Source organism: Oncorhynchus keta, chromosome 5, assembly GCF_023373465.1.
Source record: "Oncorhynchus keta strain PuntledgeMale-10-30-2019 chromosome 5, Oket_V2, whole genome shotgun sequence".
Taxonomy (NCBI): Eukaryota; Metazoa; Chordata; class Actinopteri; order Salmoniformes; family Salmonidae; genus Oncorhynchus; species Oncorhynchus keta.
The window spans coordinates 19,820,287-19,843,999 of record NC_068425.1 but is presented as its reverse complement, the minus strand read 5'-3'; the positions used below and the strand labels follow the sequence as shown (position 1 = coordinate 19,843,999).

The window sequence follows — 23,713 nt, the reverse complement described above, 5'->3', positions numbered from 1 at the left end:
ATTGAAGTTTTAAACACATTTTTTCAACTCTGGTTGAAATGAGATGAAAACAGTACTGGTTGATTACTTTTTTCAAATCCAATATATTTTCCAAGTTGATTCCACATTACAATACGTTGACAAATTACGTTGAAACAACATTGACTGGTTATGAAGTTTGACATCTAACACCAGTGTGTGGTGCCCAGTGGGAGGGTTAATCAGCGATGTTGAAGCATGGGAGAATGCTGAGAGACACTAAGCCTTCTGGATGGGATTGGATTTCTCATGGCCGACACTGTGAGGTCTCCTGAGCGAGTATTGATCCCTCCACTGCTGTCGGGCTGGATGTCTGATGGATTACTCCATCGTGTCAGATGTCAAACTTCACAACCATTCAGTTGGAGACTCGCCTCTCAATTAGATTGACAAGAAACTCTCAAGAGGCTGTGATTCATGGACTGTGGCTCTTTCAACCATCACATGAGATAGTAGAGGCCTTTCTGTGCTGCATATTTCCCCATCGACATTAAAGTCGTGAGGTCTTTTCCTGCTGGCCCAAAGTCGAATGAAAAGTCTATATTTAGAAATGACTCATGACCTTATGTTGTAACTGTAACTTTCTCTTTCAATGAGTGATGGTATGAAGAGGTGAACAACACCAACCGCCCCTTAGATCCCAGAGTGTGTTTGAAACAGTCACCTAACCTGACAGCCTGCTGGGCATTCCAGGCAGCGTTGCACACCAGCAACAGGATCTTCACCGGTACACCATGGTTCAGGAACTCTGATGACAACGTTCCGGATGGAGGTAACCTTTGACCTTCGGGCCCGGAGGAGTACGGCGACGACGGCAGGCTGTGGTGGTACCCTGCAGGAGAGGAGGAAAGAGGGAGGAGACAAGAGTTGGGGGGGGTGAAGGAAAGTTAAATATAAGACTTGGCGTTACATTTTATTTGGGAAGGAGCGAACCAGAAGGGAGAACAGATGGAGCGGGCGCTGCAGACTCTCCCAGCAGGATGGTCTTATCTGATGCAGCTTTTCACTCCTGGTGGGTGCCAGCACTTCTCACCAGCTAACTTCTCTTCCCTCACACTGTGGAGTGTGACTGAGAAAAAGCCTGATGAAATTACAGCACTCACAGACGTGACATTAGCAGATGTTGTGTTACCAACCTACTAACCTTATCCCCAGGCTATTGCGCACAGCGCATATAAGCCTGGGATATCAACCACTCAAAGTTTACTTTAGTGGGAGTGACCATAGAATTATATGCGAGTGATTCTATGGCAAAGTATTTGTCATCGTTTCATTTTAGTGAATCACATGTGCTTGTGGTGTGGTGTGCTTGTGGTGCTCTGTGCTTATGGTGTACTAGCGTACGGGGGAGGGTTAGGGGGAAGGTGTTATGGAAGATGATTGTTTGGTAGATTAGGTAGATTAAGCCAATGCCTATGTGCCAGGAGTTTCTCCCAGCTCTAACTCCCAGCTCTATGTTTTGGCCAAGTTTGACGCACTGGTCCACCAGACTCTACGCACATTTGTGCGGGAATGTCTGGGAACGAGATTACCAACCTACAGACAATGCCATCCAATCAGGCGGCACTGGCACTCCAAAACACTTGGTGGTAAATCACATGGTAAATAGGACTGTAGACAGAAACGAGCAGCTATTGATTGGCCCAGAGACAGTGTTCTCCCAAAACCACAGCGTTGTATTAAACACCGCTGTTTACACCCATCCAGCTCACAATGAATCATCGCCAACGGTGAATGTCACGCTTGAAGGTCCCAAAGCCGCCAAGATCCTGAGTGTGAGAATATCCCATCATTCAATCCAGCCACACCACAGATCTAATACCAGCATATAGGAGAGTGAAGGAATGCATGGAAACAAAGACCTATTGAATATCAATCAGACCCTTCACGTAAACAGCTCTGATATGATATGATAGAGCCCTGACCCGAGAGTGAACATAATGAGGAAATTTATTCATTCATTTATTCATGTTCAACTAATAAAACAGCTGTTCAAACTCTCTTCAATCATGCTCTGCAATTTACACAAGTTGTTGACCTCTGATCGCTTTGAGGATGATTTATGTAAAGAATCCCTTCTTTAATGACTGGAGAAATGTTCTAGAATTGAGCAGTAAAATGCAGAGGTCACCTCATGGACTGTCCCCACGTGATTGATGCTAAGAGGAGGTCTCTCATTGGTCATTAAATAAAAGTGTATTTCCTTATGTTTTTGAATCAGAAATGTATTGTTTCAAGACATCTCCCCCAAGGTCTTTTCACTGGTCTTTAAATTACAACCGGTTTCCTACTTTTAGGTTGATGTCAGCTTTTCAGAATGACAGATGGAGAGTGTCAAAATAGCCCACGGCAGATTCCTGTAGCTACACAGAAACTTCAACTTGTACACACACGCACGCACACACACACACACACAAATGTAATTTAATATGCCTGTTGATTGTAGTCTCCTGTGATGAGTGATATGACTCTCTATAAGATCATGGAAGAGTTGTGTATTCACTCTCCTGTAGTCTAGGGTTACGTCTGAGAAACACTTTAATTTTCAATTCCCTGACAGATGTGAAGGACAGGATGAGCCAGCCTGAACACTGTGAAAACCAGTAATTAAACACATCTGCCCCCAAAGAGATCCACTTCAATGACTGGATTAGCAGGGTCAGGTATTGACTGGTTCTGAGAAAGCCGTGAAGCCCTATAGCGAAGACAGACACCAAACTGACCACATACCGAGACTGAGACGTCAGTGATTACTAGGGCGGTGGCGGTCATGACATTTTGTCAGCCGGTGATTGTCAAGCAAATAACTGCCGGTCTCATGGAAATTGACCAATAATTAACACATTCAGCATCTCCTGGCTTCCACACGTAGCATAGAAAGCCACTGATGCAGACATCAGGATATGAAGAAAAGTTAGTCAATTTCAGAAGAACAGGATAACATACTCTTTGTCCTAATGTTAGGTCCTGATCTGGCTAGGCCATATGGCTGTGAGCTACACTAGTTCATTTTGCAGACAAGATTCGCTTAGAATTTTGTGGCATTTTTTTATAGTATGAATAAAATCTAAAATATATTTTCTCTAAAGGATTTCTGAGGGAAATCCTGCTATTCATCCGGCTATTCTGAGTTGAGCGATTACCAAAGAAGCAGGTCTTCCTATATGCTAAATTTAGAGTTATTTATGCAACTGTAGTTGTGATCAAAACATATAGAACAACGTTTGTATTTTTAATACAAGGCTGCATGATGCCACTAATGTTGATTTGAAAAAAGTCACATGAAAGGCATGAGCTCTGCAAAGTCATTTGCGCAGGCTGTGCACATTTAATCAAATCAAATGTTATTAGCGGCGAGCAGTTGCCATACCATGCAGTGATGCAACCCGTCAGGATGCTCTCGATGGTGTAGCTGTAGAACCTTTTGAGGATCTGAGGACCCATGCCAAATCTTTTCAGTCTCCTGAGGGGGAATAGGTTTTGTCGTGCCCTCTTCACGACTGTCTTGGTGTGCTTGTACCATGTTAGTTAGGGCATCATTCACAAGTGATAATATATCATTCACAAGTGATAGACTAATATTGTCACGCATCAGACTGTTCTTGATTTAATTTTGTCTTCACATATACTAAATAATATATGTGAAATTTGTTTTGATTTAGAATGGACCATGATATGTTGCGCAACATGAGCTCATGGCCTCTCATGAAGTGTTTGATTAGATTTTCGATTACATTTGCATTGATGTCAGAGTGATTAGAGGGACAATATAGTGCTGAGTACCAGGTAGCTTGTCACGTTTACACCCACTCCCCCTCCCTGGTGCCAGGCTACCCGTCTTTACACGTACCTGTCACCATCATTACACGCAGCAGAGCTCATTGGACTCACCTGGACTTTATGTGGTTGATTGCCCCTGTATATCTGTCTGTTCCTCGGTGATGTTCCCTGTGTCTGCATTAATTGTTGTTATGTGTTGTTATGTGTTCCTGTTCCTGTCCAGACACTGCTCCTGTTCTGTTTCATGTCCATCAGTTATTACATCTGTACCTGCTTCCTATCTCCTGTGTCGATCCTTTCATAGTTAGTCAGTTTGGTAGGCTACTAATAACCATCAGCAGCATCAGAGCTTGGAGAAGCCTAATTACCATGACTAAATGGTCATGAGAATTTGAGTAATACAGTCACCGTAACAGCCCTAGTGATGGCTTCATGGCGTTCGTCTCCTCCACTGAGTGACCTAGTTAGCCAGGCTTCTGAATGTCCTCACTGAGGAGCCTGAACTAATTATTGGGCTTTTCAAACAAGTGTTCCACATCAGTTCCACCTAAACTGGAAGCCCTGGCTGTTTGTTAGACAGTAAATTGAAGCACATGTGTAAAATCCCACTGATGCCCTGACAGGGGGAACTCTATGGCCTGGCAGCCAGGCAGCATACTGTATTACAACCATACTATATTAGAGACACAATGGATAAACCATGTCATGGTGGGCTGCAGGGTCGACTGAGTTTGGATCAGTCATTGATTAGATGAAGTCATGCAATCTGTTATTAATTTCCTTAATATGAGCTTGGTATGAACAAGCAAGATACTGTCAACCCAAAGAAGGGGAATACCTGATGGGGAAAAAAACATGTTATCTGTGTGTATGATGCACTTCACTGAATGTGAAATAAGATACTTCTATGAGAATTGCCATGACAATGGAGCTTTGTGGGTACAGAATCAATGTTTACATAAACTGACATAGAAAGTACTTACACCTCTCTTCCTATTTCACCATGCCATGAAAGGTCAGGCAGGAGGAAAATACTCCCAGACACAATCATCTCTCATGAATCTTTTGTGCCACACTGGGATATTCCATACATTGTAGATAGTTCATGTAAACCTTGATGACAGCGACTCAATTACTCATTCTCCTCGCTGACAACCATCAAATGAAAATGCTGCCAGGCACAGACAAACGCACACTCCACCATTTTTCTACAGGCCGCTCATCAAGGTGTGAAGTGACATTACTGATAGGCTGTGTGTCAAACAGAGGTGGACAGCCCCCTTTTCACATTTTTATGATTTTGAACATGATTCTAGGACATTTAGTGAGAGCCTTTAGTGACAGCCAGTCGCTGATGTGCTTAAAGTGAGTCACCCTCTGAATTCACCAACTAATATACTGTAGCATGGTGCCACGGCTCTTGTTTTTTTTTTGCCATAAGTGCTACAATGCATTTCAGTTGATGCCTCAGCTTGACAGCTTCTATTGGTACCTGAGACACTCCATTCAGACAGTCTAGGTATTCAGACATATCCAGTTTGTCAAAGCACAAGCCTGCAACACTAGTGTTGAACATCTCTGTCTAGGAGTTACTATACAATTCAGGCGAGCTCGGGTTTTCTGTAACAAGAGCAAAGCCGAACATGAACACTTTAGAAACTTTAACTTCCAGCTACAGAGGCATTATGGCAGTCCTCCTGACCCAGAAACTGTAGAGAAATGAGCTGCTGTCTGGTCAGTCTTTAGAGGCCACTTCACTCAAAGACACTGCCAGCCCTGTACCTGACCAACACTGTCAATTGCTTATTGAAAGGATTTCTTCCAAGCAGAGAGGCTGAAAAGAGCTCTGTAGAGTCCCACATGCTTTTCATACTGAGAGAAGTAGTGAGTAAAGTATGCTGTATGTAAACTAGGGAGTAGTACAGGAGTGGTACAGTAGAGGAGTCTTTTAAATCAGTGGAAACACTGTTCTGGGGAAGAACAGACACGACATTCCCATTCATAGTTAATGTGCGTGAGGTGCATGATCCCTAAAGGCATATTGATTACAAGTACACAAAATGTATCTTCCATTAGCAGCAGTGACCATTAACGTTTATGAGCCGTGACAACTTATCATGATTTAAAGAGGCACATTACACAACCCAATGAGGTATAAGCTGAGGTGAAGCCTCCTGCATCAGTACAGTACCACATTTCACACCCGTCAGCTTTAGGCCAAATAGATAATGATTACAAAATGATTACTCAGTATTCATTGTGTAACAGTGTTTGAGTTCTGTTATCAGACTGGATGTGCATGAAATGAGAGGATGCTCTGTTCAGCAGGGAGGTGGTGAGAGAGGCCTCTCCATATCCACCCCAGTCTGAGAAAACATCCCAAGAGGATTCAGTGTGTGTGTGTGTGTGTGTGTGTGTGTGTGTGTGTGTGTGTGTGTGTGTGTGTGTGTGTGTGTGTGTGTGTGTATTCGTGTGTGCGTGCGTGCGCGTGTGTGTGTGTGTGCAGACCAATCAAACTGAGTAGTCGATTACGTGTGGTCTAACCAAAGATGATAAAGGAAAGACAGATTTCTCCAATAACTTTGCTCGGTGGTGATGCAAAGAAGTATAATTTTCAGGGACAAACCCAACTCTGCAAAACCCAGGGTGAAAAATGTGGTAAAACTATCCACACAATCTGGCTTCTGGGAACAATGTCTGCTTGCCCTTCACATCATCAGTACAATTACAGAGGAGAGATATTTCAAACATAAATCATTCGATGACAGCAAATCTTTGCGGAAAATAATGGTGATTTGAGTAGATCTGAGCATCTGAGTTTTATTGAAAATGTGTTTATAAGCACACATGTTCCCCAATGACTGCTTATTCTACATTGTGAGTTCCTCATGGAATCTATCAGACCCAGAGTACACAAACAAATGTGTGTGTCTGTTTTCTCACAGCAAGGTCATTCATTATCTTGTTTAAAAAGAAACAATGCATTTCTCCTCAGTTGTTCATCCTGATGTCTGGAAGGCTTGTGCACAGTTCGGGTAAAAGCTACAATACAAAGAGCATGTAATTATCACCACCAGAGGAAGGACAGACTTTCACATAATAACCTGGTATTTCACAGAGGTTGTACATCTCATTCTGTTATTACAGTACCTCTATATGATCTTGACTGAGAAAGGCTTATTTCACGATGGGACTGAAATGACCCCTGCTTGCTCATACAGTGGAAAAGGGACATATTCTATTGGATGATCTTGGTTGAAAGTGGTGATATTGATTTGAATGTCCCTGGAATATGTAGTTGTTGCTACGGTTACCTGAGAGTAGTGCAGAGCCTCCTCTGATGTATAGGGGCGGGGCCTGGAAGGCATAGATGATGTCAGTCTCGGCTATGCATGTCAGATCCTCCTCATCAAAGAAGGAGCGCTGAAAGCCTGTGGTGTAGATCTCTGTCAGGATCACCTGAAAGAGAGAGGGAGAGCGAGAGATAGCAAGAGTATCCATCTTATTTAATCAGAGACTTGGAAAATGGAGTGAAAGTGTATCTGAGGATAGTGTGCATCATCAAGAAGAGATCACCTACCTGGTCTGGGGAGATCTTCCCCTCATCCGCCAACATCCTTCTAAGAAAGGCCAGCGAACCAAAGAGAGGCACAGCCAGCCCGATGCGCAGGTATCTCTGGCCCTTCGTACTGAAGACCAGAGTAACACACAAAGACCTGTCGAGTGAAGGGGAGAGAGCGAGAGAGAGAGAATAGCCACTGCATTGAAATCACTACCATTTTTATTGCTACCATTTTCATTAGCTCTTCAGAGACTAAGTCATTGGTATGTTGTTATTTACAAGGTCATACTGAGACAGCTCCCATTTTACCTGTGTATCTACATTGTCCAGCAGACTCATGACAATTATCAATTAAAGTGAGTTTTGTGATGTCTTGTTGATGACCTGCTCTATAATCCACCACGGAGAAGATTTAACATGATAAAGAGAGTGAGAAATTCCACTGCCAGCACACAGGCATTATCACACATGGGGACAGAGGACACACAGCAGTGGGGGATATACAGTATTATACAACGGGTGGGTCTAATCCTGAATGCTGATTGGTTAAAACCTCATTCCAGCAGGTGTCTATTCCACAAGTTACCACCGGCTAAATCTATAATGTTAAAATGCCTATTTACTCTGTTCCATCTGACTGCGCAATCCACTGTCTCATATAAACTCCACTATGAAAAGCATCTAACATTTCGTCCTCAACAGCAGAGATTTGAATAAACCATACTGTCTGTCACTCCGACATTTGCAATATTGTTTCAATATTCAAATTCGATCTCCAGCTGTCCCATAGTAATGAACGTGTCGGGAGTTGGAATGAGACAGACAGGTAGGCAGCTTTTCTCAGCCAGTCTAAATCATGAATTAGCATCATTTCTCTGGATATATACAAATAACTATCAATAGAAAACAGGTAAAACTAAACGAAGAGCAGCTAGTTTGAAGTTTTTCCAGTTTCAGTTTGAAGTGATTGTGTTAGCTGTGTTGTTGGCTAGCTCTTAAACAACAGTGTCCTGACGAGAGAGCACATGTTCTACGCCAGGTGAAATCAGGCATCATTAGCTCATTGTTATGGACGTATCCAAATAAATGTCACTAGAAAACAGATTAAAATGCAAATGCAGCTACTTTGTTGTTATTCTGGCTGCACTGTTGAAGTGACTGTAAGTTAACCGGAGTTGGCTAGCAAGCATGGGATAAGAACATTGCCAGCCAATATGGCAATGGAATATTTAGAATGAATGACTGGGTCACGTCCATAGATAAAGAACAAAAAGACTGAATGACTGGGTCGCGTCTCTGGCAACCGAACCGATAGAATGAACGACCAATCGGCTTAGGTAGCAACCCTAGATTTGTGTCGGGACTATATTTTGTGGAAGGATGAAATAGTATGAATAAATCCATCAAAATAACGTTTTTAATTAAAATATGTAAATCATTATTTGAATATGTTGGTAACCCATTGTATAAAAGTGACAATGCCCTCGAAGCCGGTTTGCTGGCCCTTGATTCACCTAGCGGTCATGATTTGGGCTGTACAAATGTTTGATGTATTAGAATAACTGATTATGCTTACGTTATATTAATAGAAGGGGAGGGGTTATAAGACCCCTCCTTACATTTATAGGGTCCTAGACTACAGATAAACAACATATATTTTCATTATATGGTTTTAGAATGGTACCACAGTTGTTTTCTCATTCACTCACTCAATGTGTGACTAAGACAGAACTCTGCAGGGGAGTGTGGGAGATAAGAGACTACTCAGACATTCTACAATAGATCAACATTTAGGGAGGAGACATTTATTGCCTAGCTTTTTAGATAAACACTGAAACTCTATGTTTGTATAGCCATGGATGCAGGGTTTTGCTCTCAGGAGTAAAAAAGTAATGACGTAGTCAGTGACATCACTAAGGCGGGACTTTGATTTAATAAAACAATTTGAGACATTTTGTTTGAGGTAGAACTTACTCAGAAACATGCATGCTATGTTCCTATTTGTCAACTTCTGTCTGCAATTGCATTAATAAAGGTTTTTGAATGATTTAATGAAAAATATTGTCATAATGCTAATTTCACCAATGAACCAATGATTGACAAAGAAGGACGTAAGGAACGAACCGTAACACCCTCAACCTCTTCTCGGGCCTAACAACACCCTTGCCAATATATCCTCCAAACACCGGCTTCTTAGGCATTACACCTGAGTCCATTCCTTTATCTGCCTTTGACTAGGCAGTAGGAACACCAAAACAGTGCCTCATATTATCACGGTTCCTTTTGTGTCTCAAGACACAAACAGTGAAGGCAGTAGTTAATCAATGATGCTCTGAGCAGGCAAGCGTTACTAATTCATACTAATTATCTTGTTTGGAACCATTCTGGGAGCGGTAAAACATCCCCACACACTCAACAGCTCAGAACTAGAAAGGCAGGCAATAGGGATAATTAACAATCTATAACGTTACATGATGCATCCAATACCTATAATGGGAATTCGATTCCCAGTGACTGAATACTCAACTAAAGCCCTCAATTCAATGGTAATCTGAGTCTATGATTATACTAAACTACTGCAAATAGTGGCTACATCCCGAGACCTAAACCTTTCAGAGGTTTAGCTCCCCATCTCTGAGTACAAAGCTGAATCAATCATGATAATGAATCGCAAACCTTTTCCTCAGGAGCACAGGGACATTATACAACAAGATCTCTGAAGGATCTTTACAGTAACAACAAGCTGATCTGTAATGAGCGGCTCATTTAGTGAAGTTAATGTGTTTAAATGGAGATGCCTGCCATACCACTCAGTCCATTAGGGTACAACATCAATATGGGTCCATGTCGGGCTGACTCTGCCACATTGGTTAACACACTAGATCATAACTAACCACATACTGTATATATGACATGTGGGAACACATTTCTGTCAGAAAATAGGTACTGTAGCAGTCCAATAAATAAATGTATATGTGTGAGGTTGGGGTTGGTGTTAATGACTGTTGGTGTTGAAAGTCTGCACTTTATTTTGTGTTAGGGTTTATGGAGATAGTTTTGTATATGACACCTTTTTTCTTACATGGGCAACCATGTACAAAACCTTAAAAGGCAAACCATCTGTTTCATCCTTTCATAACTGTCTACAGTATTCAATGCCATTAGCCAAAAGTCTGGTCTGAGAATCCTTTAGCTGCTTTTTGACAAGCTCCAAGTGTGCTGTCATGTGCCTTTTACTGAGGAGTGGCTTCCGTCCGGCCACTCTGCCATAAAGGCCTGATTGGTGGAGTGCTGCACCAATAATACCCGTTAAAGCTAGAATCCTTCATTGAAACAATAACAAAGCGTGCTCCCCGCCCCTTTATCGCTAAAAAGCTAAGGGATGGGGCTGGAAATATGTATCCACTCTCAAATTCATGTAGCAACAAGGATTCTAGCTTTACGTTGCATGCTCAGTATGAATGATGATCTACAGTATGAGATCAACGTTGTAGTGTCCATTTGTGGTGTAGGATTGGATAGATGAGTGTGTGTTAGGCTTTGAATTGGCTAGGCACACCCTGGTACCTCAAAAGGAGGACACATCTGCATGCACTTCTATGACACCCCAGCCCAGGAATCTGAGATAGGTGTTAAACTTTTCACTTGACTCTAAATAATATTTTCCAATTAGGACAACTCCTCCATCTGCACTGGAGAATAAAGGTACTAAACCATACTGTTTTGACTCAGTGTTGTCAGGCGGTGTGTGAGAGGAAACATTATCTTCTGCTTTTAATAAAAAACAAAATTGTCAAAAGGATGGAGTGATCTTTGTGACCTGGGCATGAATGTGACATTGTTTCTGGTTTCTGAGGTGGTGCTCCTCAGGGCTTTCCATCTCAGCCAGGTCTATTGTTTCTCTGTGCTACTCCAGATCTTTATCCATTCCTCTAACATTATGAGCCTCTAGAGGACTGAAAGGGATGTTAAAAAAGACACCGGTGCTTGAGTCTTGTCTACGGTGTATTTCTACGTCTGTACCTAAGGCAAGTCTTTCCGTCTACTATGGCTTTGACTCTCACTGACAGATGTCTCCTAATATCTGCACGTAGTACCATGGTGTGGTGTGATGTGTTGCATGGTTGTGTATTCAGTATGGTTGGTGCCCTAACAGGGATAGTACTCACCTGGTGTGGCGCAGAGGGATGGGAAGTGAAATGCAGAGGAAAGGGTCAAAGGTGTTGCTCTGTTTATGACAATGAGGGCAGGTCAGCGATGACCTGTGGAAAGAAAAACAAGATTGTGTGAAGTTTGATGCCTGTTTTAGACACCTGAACATGCACTTCTGTGTCAGGCCAGCAGGAAAGTGCATCTTGCTATTCAAATGGACACACTGATGTGTTGCTGTAGAGATTTTCTGTAGAGACTTTCTATGGGAAAGATAAGTGATGTAAGGGGGGTGGGTAGTGGGAAAAACCATCACGGTGTGACTGGGCCTTTAAATGGGAACCAGCACGCAGCGATTCCCTAATGATCACTAATACCATCATGGGGAGAATAGAGAACAGTCCTAAGATATGGCTTGTTTAAAGGCCATATGAATGTTCAGGCCATAGGACTCAAAGGACAGGAAAAGAGAGCAAATCTTCCATTTTACCAATATTTCCTTCCACACCTGGTTCACACACTGTCTCCAACAGACCCCTTTATGTTTAGGAGAGGAAGTTGTTTATTCTGGCAAATCACTAATTGTTTGAACAAAGAGTCAGAGGGTATTTCCATGGAAGTCCTCAGACTGCAGTGCTATTGAACTGGACTTGAATTGAACTTGACTTGAAGTACTTCTAAATCCTGTAATAGTTCTATGACAAGAACTCCATGACTGGTTCTTCTAGTCAGGAAGCGAAAAGCATTTCACAAGGCTGCCTGAAACTATAATAGCCTTTAGGACTGGAGTGGAATTGAGTTCAACAATGACTTTGCTGCATACAATCAAAACAAGTTGACAAAGCTATGGTTTCTTTGGAAATCTGAATTTCAAGCATAAATGTCCCTCTTCCTCTTTTACCCAGCAAGGCGATGTTTTAAGACAGTATTTCCCTATTCTTGTTTTTTGAATTTTTCATATGATCAGTGCACAGAGCTTTCACTTCTCCAGCCTGCATGTCAGGAACCTTTACAAGGGGTAGCCTACCATGGAAATCTTAGCCAGAACATAGAACATAGCTGATTAAATGTGTTTCCCTTCTAGGAAGGCACCTGACAGACCCACAGGGGTGAGTGGGGGAGAGTGAATAAAGCCCTATTCAACTCAACCCAGCTGACACTGGCTCTGCGTGGAGCTCTCTCTTGGCAGAGTGGATCACTCCCCTACGGATGTCTTATTCTCAACAGGAAACAGAGGAGCTGCCCAAACAGAGGAGCTGCCCATCCTTGCATACAAATAACACTCCAGCAGCTCCAATAAAACATAGATGTACTGTGCATTGGTAAGGAACACTTAGGCCTAAAGGAAAAGGAGGTGATATTTCCGTGATGCCTAATGGATGAAGTGTGAGCAGCACTTGAGAGGGAATCCCTGTCTATGAAGCAGTGATGCTGAAGGGTGATAGTTTGAGTCAGCTTTAATACTAGCCCAGGGGTAGGCAGCCATGGGACGATTTTTGACGGAGCGGATAAGGGGTTATAATGTTATAATCTAAACCCGGCACAGCCAGAAGAGGACTGGCCACCCCACATATGCTCTCTCTAATTCTCTCTTTCTTTCTCTCTCTCGGAGGACCTGAGCCCTAGGACCATGCCCCAGGACTACCTGACATGATGACTCCTTGCTGTCCCCAGTCCACCTGACCGTGCTGCTGCTCCAGTTTCAACTGTTCTGCCTTATTATTATTCGACCATGCTGGTCATTTATGAACATTTGAACATCTTGGCCATGTTCTGTTATAATCTCCACCCGGCACAGCCAGAAGAGGACTGGCCACCCCACATAGCCTGGTTCCTCTCTTGGTTTCTTCCTAGGTTTTGGCCTTTCTAGGGAGTTTTTCCTAGCCACCGTGCTTCTACACCTGCATTGCTTGCTGTTTGGGGTTTTAGGCTGGGTTTCCGTACAGCACTTTGAGATATCAGCTGATGTACGAAGGGCTATATAAATACATTTGATTTGATTTAGATTTGATTTGGATAGGGGGGACCAAAACATAATTATAATAATTTGTACACTGCAAATTGACCCCAACTAAACCCAAAAAGAGATTATATTTGAAAATAACAATAATTTCATACCCTATTTACATTGAGACACGATCACATACACTGAGTGTACAAAACAGCCCTTTGCCCTCAGAACAACCTCAATTCATAGGGGCAGGGACTCTGCAAGGAGTTGAAAGCATTCCACAGGGATGCTTCCCACAGTTGTGTCAAGTTGATTGGATGTCCTTTGGGTGGTAGACAATTCTTGATAAACACGGGAAACTGTTGAACGTCAAAAATCCAGCACCGGGTTTGGCCGGGGGTGCTTTACATGGCACATCGTGCTCTAGCGACTCCTTGTGGTAGGCCAGGTGCCTGCAGGCTGACTTCGGTAATCAGTTGAAAGGTGTTTCCTCTGACACATTGGTGCAGTTGGATTCTGGGTTAAGCGGGCAGGGGTTAAGAAGCACAGTTTGATGGGTCCTGTTTCAGAGGATTCATCACTCAACCTTTGTCTATACCGAGCCTGTTGGGGAGCTGCAGCAATTAGACAATATTGTAATTGGATATTTTAAATTTAACAAGCCAAGTCAGTTAAGAACAAATTATTATTTACAATGACAGCCTACCGGGGAACAGTGGGTTAACTGCTTTGCTCAGGTGCAGAACGACAGAATTTTACCTTGTCGGCACAGGGATTTGGTCCAGCAACCATTCGGTTGCCGGCCCAACACTCTAACCACCAGGCTGGCTACCTACCGCCCCTATATTGAGAAATTGGGGGAAAATACATATATATATATAGAGCGAGAGAGAGAGGGAGAGAGAGAGAGAGACAATACTTATTTAACCCGTCTCCTCCCCTTCATCTACACTGCCTGAAGTGGATTAAACCAGTGACATCAATAAGGGATCATAGCTTTTCACCTGGATTCCCCTGGTCAGTCTATGACATGGAAAGAGCATGTTTTGTGCACTTATTGTATTTCTCCTTTTTTATTTGTGGGAATACATGGGAACAGATTTCCTAAATTAAACTATTTTCCTGTTGATTTAAGTATTGTCTTTTAATCAAAAACTAACCCCCCAAAAAAAAACAATGGGCGGCCCCAAAAAAAAACACTTGCGGGCTGCACTAGCCTGGGTAAAACTCTAAAAGCCATTTTTCCAAGTATCTGGACGTTCAGTGTCACATTTCCTGAAAAATTATTTAATTAATTATATTTGTTATAACAGCTATTATTATAACAATCTACTAAAGGTTAAGTGTCTAAAGCAGGGTTCCCCCAATTTGGCTTGCAGGATGTTTTATTTGGCCCCCCAAGTTTTCAGAGAAAAATAAATAACTAATAATATATACAGTGGGGAGAAGAAGTATTTGATACACTGCCGATTTTGCAGGTTTTCCTACTTACAAAGCATGTAGAGGTCTGTAATTATTATCATAGGTACACTTCAACTGTGAGAGATGGAATCTAGATGTGTCCAAACTTTTGACTGGTACTGTATTTGTTTTTTACATTTTCATTGTTGGACTGTAAAAACACCAGGATATGAGCTCCAAGTGATTTCAATTTTGGAAATCAGTTCTTAAGTATTCCCACGCATAACAGAGAGACACGTGATCATATAGTCAAATATATCTGTTTGGGCTTCTTGTGGTCAATTTGCAGTCTACAAATGATTTGTAATTATGGTCCGGCCATCATTATGGACCATCATCTCACGAAAAACATTGTCCTGTGGCTGAATCTAATTTATGATCCCTGGCCTAAAGATTGGCTGTTAATTCATCTCAGTGAGCCTGCAGCCTCACTGCATCTCTGGGTTACAAAGGTCGTGGCCCCATTAGAGATTGTTGATATGTAAGGCATCGTTCAGCAGGTGATCCTGAGCATCCAGACAAAACAAAGGAATTACCGTAATAATCACAGAGTCACAGTAATAATCTCAAAAATGCTTCAAAGCCCTTTTTATTCAACCCTCCTGCAGAAATATTAATAAATTAAGTGGTGAGACAAAACAAAGGTCACCCAGTCAAAATGATTGAGACAAAGAGAGGCGAGAAGCTCTGAGAGAGTGGTGGGTTTTCATGCCGCTGTAAAAAGGCTGGGCTTCCAGTGAAACTACTGTACACCACGTCCATAATCTGACATGCTCTGCTGCCTGCCGTTTGGCTTCACTCTAATGAGCAGCGCTTGACCGATACCACAGAGATTTTCACTGCATATTACCCATGCTAGGCTGTGAGTCATGCTGTGGGATGAGAACAAAACTAGCTATATCAAAGCTTTACCTTCAAGAACTGGGCAATGCATGATTTGATCAGTCTACAGAGTTGTAGAAAAATAATAAGTTCAAAATCAATACTTCCAGAGTTAGAGTAGGCACTTCACTTTTGCGGAGACATCACATTCAGACAAAGAGAATTGTAATAACGGTACCGTACAGTCAATTGAATGACAACAACATGTGATGAACGTCAAATCAAATCAGAATCAAAAACTTAAGAGATAAAAGGCCTGTCAGTATATATGAAGCTTGTTTGTAAACTGACTAAGTCTTGTCAAGTATAATGGGCCTGGTGATTGTATAGTGACAAACAGACCCATTGCAGTGATAATTATATTACATACACCCAGGACTCAAATGCTGGAGGGCAATGAGAGAGGGACAGAGGAATAGTTAACAAATCAAAGATAGGGACTCCAAAGGCTGTTCCTAAAACAAATAGCACAACAAACATCGTAAGTATATGTCACTAATAGTATTATATTAGTTATTAGTATGACAAATATTTAATCATATAAAATACATACAGTATTTTGCAATTTCACTGACCACTGTGACTCTGAATCCCACTTTCACACATTATTCTAAAAAAGCTTTGACAGTAGCTTTTCAGTCTTACACTTTCACACCCAGGCCTCAATCCTCATCACAGATAATGATGATGTTACCTGAGTAAGTGATTTGGACTGGCCTAAGGGGAAAAAACAGATGGTTATGGAAAGATATGGTTATGGAATATTCCTTGAGAGACATTTCTATATAGTCCAGAGCTCTTTTCCACTGAACTAAAGCCATGCCGTAGCTCTGAAATGCAAAGTTATGCTGTTTTTGAAGTTGTACTATCAGTGATCATCAGTCAAATGTTGGATTCCAGTCTGAATCACCCTTGGTGAATCTGGCACAGTGTTTGAGTGGGTGAGCTAGCTATGGCTGCTTCCTGTCTAGACACGCCCATTTCCCGGGTGTCAAAGCAGAAACATTCATCAGTGGGTAGCAATTAAGGGATGCGCTCTGGCAGATGTATTAAAGGCATTACACCAAGCTGCTGATTTTCCAAGGAATTAGCAGATGGAGGAAACAAAAACCAGCAGGAAATTACAAAGCAAATGGAAACTTCCACTGAGTGGCAAGTGTTCTAATTACTTCACGACAGAGTTAAAAGGTCCAAATATACATCTGTTCTATTGTGCAGTTGTTTGCATAATTCCTTGTCAATATAGTACGACATTAGTCAAGGTTACCCAGAGAAGAGTACAGCTAACGTAAAATTGGGGGCTTGACAGAGATTTACACTTGGCAGTTGGATGCAGAACTGTCATTGGCACCTCTGTGAGAGGAGTGGACAGCCAAATCATGATGAAGGTACTGCAACAGCTCCACTACCTTCAGCAGCTCCAGTGATCTCCCGACCACAGCTGTGAGATGCATCTGTTTCATAGAAATACCTAGGAGGCTTTATCTCCCAGATTAAATGAACACTTGTGAAGCTCTGGGTTCAAAGCTGCTGTGGCAGGCGCTGAGGGGCTCTGAACACGGATTGAAAGGAATGTTATAAGGACTAAAACTGTGAAAACTCAATCAGGTTCATCAATCACAGCTTATCAGGAAAGCTACTAGAGCACAGATTGTATACGTATATTCAATATGTAGCTAATCTATGCCTATTCGATTTGTACAGTTGTCGTTTTTCACTTGACCTCAAACAAGAACCAACCACCTCACTCATTTTACTCAGGACCATAAATGCACTTGAAGGGGTCCCTCGTTACCTAGGAGACATAAAGGTTAGGTGGAGGGGCAGTCTTTCTTACTGCACTCTGTGCATGGGCCTTGTCAGTATTGATGCTCCAGCTAGGCTCAGTAATTACTGGAATGTCTGCAGTGATTTAATGAGGTTACTCTTTCTCCTGCTAATACATATACAACCTCTACCCACTTATAGTTATCTCCATTACACATTATCTGATATTTACAATTTAATTCAATCAATGAGAACTGGATCGAAGAGTCATCGGTAATCGAATGTGATGTGGGAAAAAGCCTCCATACCTAACTTTGCATTGGTTGTACAATAATTGCAAAGAACTCATAGGAGAGGTGCAAAACCCAATAGACCAAATTACAGGCAGTGTGACCGATGGACTAACAGCTTATACCAAGAAAAGCATGAAACTGATTTCCACACAAATGACCATAATTGCATTGAACTTTATAACATATGGTTCATAATTAAAGGAAATTTATTAAAATTGGAATGGGTTTTTTCCCCAATATGTTTTTGTTTAGCCAACTTACAAAGTTTTCCTAAATCTCAATCAATCTCTCAACAACAGACTCCCTCGCAGCCTCATCCAGGTGCACTGACAGGAAGAGAACGGGTTAGACAAAAACACAACTGGCTCCTAATGTAAATAAAATAACAAAAGCGGTCACATTTTGACCGTTTTTAATTATTTATTATTTTCTAGCATTTTCATCTAAGGAGCAGGTTGAGCCACGAAAAATATTCACAATGAACAAAGGAGAGAAAAGTAACTCTTCTGTTTTACATTCAAGACACTGAATCTGAGGGAAATTGTTGACTGATACAAATATGAGAGACAATTCCCGGTATAGTAATTCATTTATTTTTCACCTGTCCTTCGAGATGCAAGGCAGCAGTTTTTACATTAGCACAAGTCCAGGCATTGAGTCAACTGTCTTCTACTCAGCTCAGCTCAGCTCAGATGCCATCAATTTCATCAATGCTTGCAGGACTAAGGTGCAGATAGTAATAGGGCTATTCTCTAGCAGTATGCTATGGGCAGACCTGGCAAACTGGAAACTCACTTGTATTGTGCCTGGAAGTGTTCCTGTACAAAGCTGTGGCATGCCCCGGGCTGCTGCGAGTGGGGCGTCTCAGTGACCATCGCCTTCTCTGATATACCAGGGCCCTGGAATAGAGAGTGGACAAACAGAAACACATCATTTTAACATCTACAATCTACATCTACAAAAAAACATGAGGTTCAACTAAATCCACTGCTATTCGGATGAGACCCAGATTTACATCCACACCAAACCCACCTCTCACCTGTTTCCCCTGTTTCTGATCAACTGTCTCCAGGACATCAAAAACTGGATGACACCCAATCTACTCAAACTCAAGAGCAATAAAACTGAGGTCATGCTGGTGGCTTCCAAAGTCCCCCTCAAGAAAGTGGGTGACCTCATGATGTCCATTGATGGCTGCACCATCTGCCCATTATCCGAGGTCTGAAATCTGGGGGTCATCCTGGACCCCACTCTCTCCTTCGAGCCCCACATCAAGTCCGCCACCAAATCTGCCTTCTTTCACCTCCGTAACATTTATTTTTATTTAACCTTTATTTAACCATCCACAAAACAAGACTGTGCACCATTGTGGACTGGGCTTTCAGCGCTGCTGCCCCCCCAAACTCTGGAACTCTCTTCCCCCAGCCACCCAAATCTCTGGGGGCATTGCTACTAGCTACTAGAGTTAGTGCAATGACATGCTAGCTATTCCCATAGATTTCCAGTCATTGAGCTAAGAACTATCCATTTAAAAGTGTATCTTGGCAGAAATATATACTTGTTTTTTTTGCATCAGTGGCAACAATTTAGCACCGCTGCTAAATGAATATAGGAGTTAACACTGGACTGAGGGGAGGTACAGATCAGCATGAAATATATTAAATTAATATCTGTCTAGTTAGAACATTGTGAAATGTTGTTCAGCAGTCTTTTTTTCTATTAAAAGGGGATTTTCAAAGGCAGTGGAAAGTATTGACGTGAATGAAACCCGCTTGGGGAACTTCTCTCTTTATTCTTTAATCCACTCACCTACAGCAGAGCTCAACTGGCCTTGGAAAAGATAAAAGAGGAGGAAAATGCGATAAAACTAACAGACTGATCACTGAAACCATGCAAGGTCAAAAAACAAGCTGATCTGGGACGGCACACAATGAGGGCATAGCCCAGCTATGTGATAATGAATTAAATTAATTGAAAACTGTCCCCGTCAGTAATGACATGCGGTTGGTTATTGGTTCAACACTCGAACGGCCTTCCCATCATGAATGCCTTTGAAGGAAATCATGGTAAATCAATTTAACAGCAAATAACAAATGATTTTCCTGGCTTGATTACCGATTATTACTGTAACTGAGCTCTCACAATCTCTCTTCGAAGATGTGTGAAACTTCAACATGCCTCTGCAATATAGTCAATATCAACTGCACAATATGTGCTCACTGACAACGTCGGTTATGAAAGTGACAAAGCAGAACATTTTCCTTACTGTCTATTTCCTGATTTATACAGTTACGGTTACAGTCACCGTAGCTGATTATGCATCAACGTTTAGGTAAGAGGACACAGTTAAGCCTTTATTCCTACAAAAGAAGCACATTATTGGATAACAATGGTTATAAATAAAAAATAAAGGGAGAATTATGCAACAAATATACGAACATCAGATTTTCAAGTGCAAACGGAATTTGAGCTGCCATTTGCCTTCAGGCATTCAGGATTTAGTGACATGATAACAGTAACATGATGCACTTCAGATGCATAGTGGAGATATTTAATGGTACAAAATTGTACATTATGGAGTAAATATATGACTACAATACGGCCTTTGTGTGTGTGTGTGTGTGTGTGTGTGTGTGTGTGTGTGTGTGTGTGTGTGTGTGTTTGCGTGCCTATCTGTAGCTCCCAAACTGAAACAGCTTTGACCTTGAAGGTGACATTTGTCACAAAGAACATTTGATGTGTCTGGATTCTTTTAAATTGAAAATAAACATTCATACTTTCAACATTCGGCACCTGAACAAAGCCACTGGATGTACACATTTAACTATGATAACAAATCTCTGACTCACCTTTTCTTATCAAGAGTGGTTGACTTGGAAAAGGCCAAGCTAAAACCACATTTCTGGGTTAGCACAGTATTACTGAAGTTACTAGAGCGCTGTACCTAGACGCCAGGCACTTGAAAATGCATTAAGTCATCATATCATTTTAGTCCTCATTTGACAGGCTCATGGAGGCTGTCAGAGCATTATTGCTCGCCAAGTCTCTCTGTTGACTCTTTCTCCACCACACCATGTCTCCTGTCCTGATCCCATACTGACTGCCACTGTTCCCAGGCAGGCAGCTCAACCATGACCCCATCTCACAAATGGAGCTGAAAGGAGGTTTTTGAATTTTGGGTTGTGGGAAAAAAATGTAGTGTAGTGTGGTGTGGGAGTGCTCAAAAAGTGTAGTGTAGTGTGGTGTGGGAGTGCTCAAAAAGTGTAGTGTAGTGTGGTGTGGGAGTGCTCAAAAAGTGTAGTGTGATGTGGGAGTGCTCAAAAAGTGTAGTGTATTGTAGTGTAGTGTGGTGTGGGAGTGCTCAAAAAGTGTAGTGTAGTGTAGTGTGGTGTGGGAGTGCTCAAAAAGTGTAGTGTAGTGTAGTGTGGTGTGGGAGTGCTCAAAAAGTGTAGTGTAGTGTAGTGTGGTGTGGGAGTGCTCAAAAAGTGTAGTGTAGTGTAGTGTGGTGTGGGAGTGCTCAAAAAGTGTAGTGTAGTGTAGTGTGGTGTGGGAGTGCTCAAAAAGTGTAGTGTAGTGTAGTGTAGTGTGGTGTGGGAGTGCTCAAAAAGTGTAGTGTAGTGTAGTGTGGTGTGGGAGTGCTCAAAAAGTGTAGTGTAGTGTAGTGTGGTGTGGGAGTGCTCAAAAAGTGTAGTGTAGTGTAGTGTGGTGTGGGAGTGCTCAAAAAGTGTAGTGTAGTGTAGTGTGGTGTGGGAGTGCTCAAAAAGTGTAGTGTAGTGTAGTGTGGAGGAGAGTTCCTCTAACTAAACAACGCCACTGAGTCTTCTCTTCCAAGTCCACTTCAGCTTAGCACAGACCGGAATGTGACCGAAGCATGACCTTCCCCTCTTGCACAGGGCTTCAATAGGCACATACAATCACAAATGTTCCCTCTTCTCTCATTTCCCTACACTCTCACTTTAGTGAGTTCCTCTATGGTTTTAGCTCTCTCCATCACACTCTACCCCACTCAGTCACTCCCTCATCCTTCTCTCATAACATTCTCTCTTTCCCCCTCCCTGTGTGGTACGGTAATGCTCTGCTGAGCCTCCTCTTATTTGTCAAGGGGTAACAGGTCTTAAGAGCAGGCATTGAGAGCAGAGAGAAAGAGAGAGGCTAGGAGGTCTGCTCTCCTGAGGCCTATGCTCCTACAGAACATCTAGCTAGCTGAATTCATGCCTTACTACCACTCTCTGGCCTCCTCAGCAGCAGAGTTGACTGGAGCTGGAGAGATAATACATTCCAGAGTTATCTTTATGCAGAGATAACAACACAGTGTTCCGAGACCAATGAGCCCAGCCCAGACACAGTCTTATCACCTCACTAAATTCCCTGGTGAGCCTGGCCAAGTCATCAGACTGCGAGGCGGCAGCAGCATGTTAGCAGCAACCGCTAGTATGGCTAGGACGATACCAGTATCGCAATCTGTTTTCAGTGGCAAAAATTAAAACACGAAGCAGACTAACTCTTTGGTCCTTTAAAAACCTGCTGTATGTCAAATAATGTATGCTATAGTTTGGAAAGTAAATAAATGTGACTCTGGATGACAACATAATGTTTGTTTCCAAAATTAGGGCTGTTTTCCTAAAGAAGTTAAATCCGCTTTGTGTTTTGTTTCCTTGTCACTAATGAATATCGCGATACTACAGCTAATCAATTGGCTACCCGGACTATTTGCATTGTGTGCCCCCCAAACCCCTCTTTTACGCTGCTGCTACTCTCTGTTCATCATATATAAGCATAGTCACTTTAACTATACATTCATGTACATACTACCTCAATTGGCCCGACCAACCAGTGCTCCTGCACATTGGCTAACCGGGCTATCTGCATTGTGTCCCGCCAACCGCCACCCGCCAATGATTTATTACTAAACCTGTATAAATAGCTTCATCAGTAAAGGCTACGATTGCATGCCTGCCGCAGGCAACGTATGTTTATTTGACTTTGCCCTGGTGTTTTTATTAATAGCAATACTGTGTAAACAAACTAACAGATATTTAATTTGTTAAACTTAGTGCTTGATAGGGTTGTGAGAAGCATCACAACAACTTCAAGCCCTTCAGCGTCTAAATTGAATAAAATAAGCTGAATTTAATAGCTAACCGGGCTATCTGCATTGTGTCCCGCCACCCACCACCCGCCAACCCCTCTTTGATGCTACTGCTACTCTCTGTTCATCATATATGGATAGTCACTTTAACCATATCTACATGTACATACTACCTCAATCAGCCTGACTAACCGGTGTCTGTATGTAGCCTCGCTACTTTTATAGCCTCGCTACTGTATATAGCCTGTCTTTTTACTGTTGTTTTATTTCTTTACTTACCTATTGTTCACCTAATACCTTTTTTGCACTATTGGTTATAGCCTGTAACTAAGCATTTCACTGTAAGGTCTACTACACCTGTTGTATTCGGCCATGTGACAAATGAATTTTGATTTGATTTGATACTAGTATCCAGAGGTGTGGACTCGAGGCACATGACTTGGACTAGAGTCAGACTCGAGTCACAAATATGATATGAAATATGAAATATGACTTGCAACTCGACCTTGACTTTAACACCAATGACTCGTGACTTAACTTGGACTTGAGCCTTTTGACTCAACCTGACTTGATAACCTCCCCAAGCCCAAATATAAAAAATGATGCTATTAGAAAAAGTGTGAAGCACATCAACTCTTCATTTAACAGATTACAGTTTGATTACAGCCAATCAAATTGTGCCAGCTGAGAAAAAGTTGTGCGTGGCAGTGTAGAGGAACGTCGGCGGGTGAATTCAGATGGAGCCCTTGGAAAGATGATAC

The 23,713-nt window shown here is 42.1% G+C and overlaps 1 protein-coding gene across 1 annotated transcript in view; it reads right to left on the bottom strand.

Moving 5' to 3' along the window:
• The window catches only part of LOC118384191 (ubiquitin carboxyl-terminal hydrolase 43-like), a 97,973-nt gene that overhangs the window by 38,778 nt on the left and 35,482 nt on the right, over positions 1 to 23,713 (bottom strand). Inside the window, exons 3-7 of the mRNA XM_052519023.1 lie at positions 18,659 to 18,762; positions 11,530 to 11,622; positions 7,379 to 7,514; positions 7,113 to 7,257; positions 688 to 850 (exon numbers count right to left, since the gene is read on the bottom strand). Coding sequence (XP_052374983.1) covers positions 688 to 850; positions 7,113 to 7,257; positions 7,379 to 7,514; positions 11,530 to 11,622; positions 18,659 to 18,762 — 641 coding nt within the window. The remainder of the gene's footprint in view (positions 1 to 687; positions 851 to 7,112; positions 7,258 to 7,378; positions 7,515 to 11,529; positions 11,623 to 18,658; positions 18,763 to 23,713) is intronic.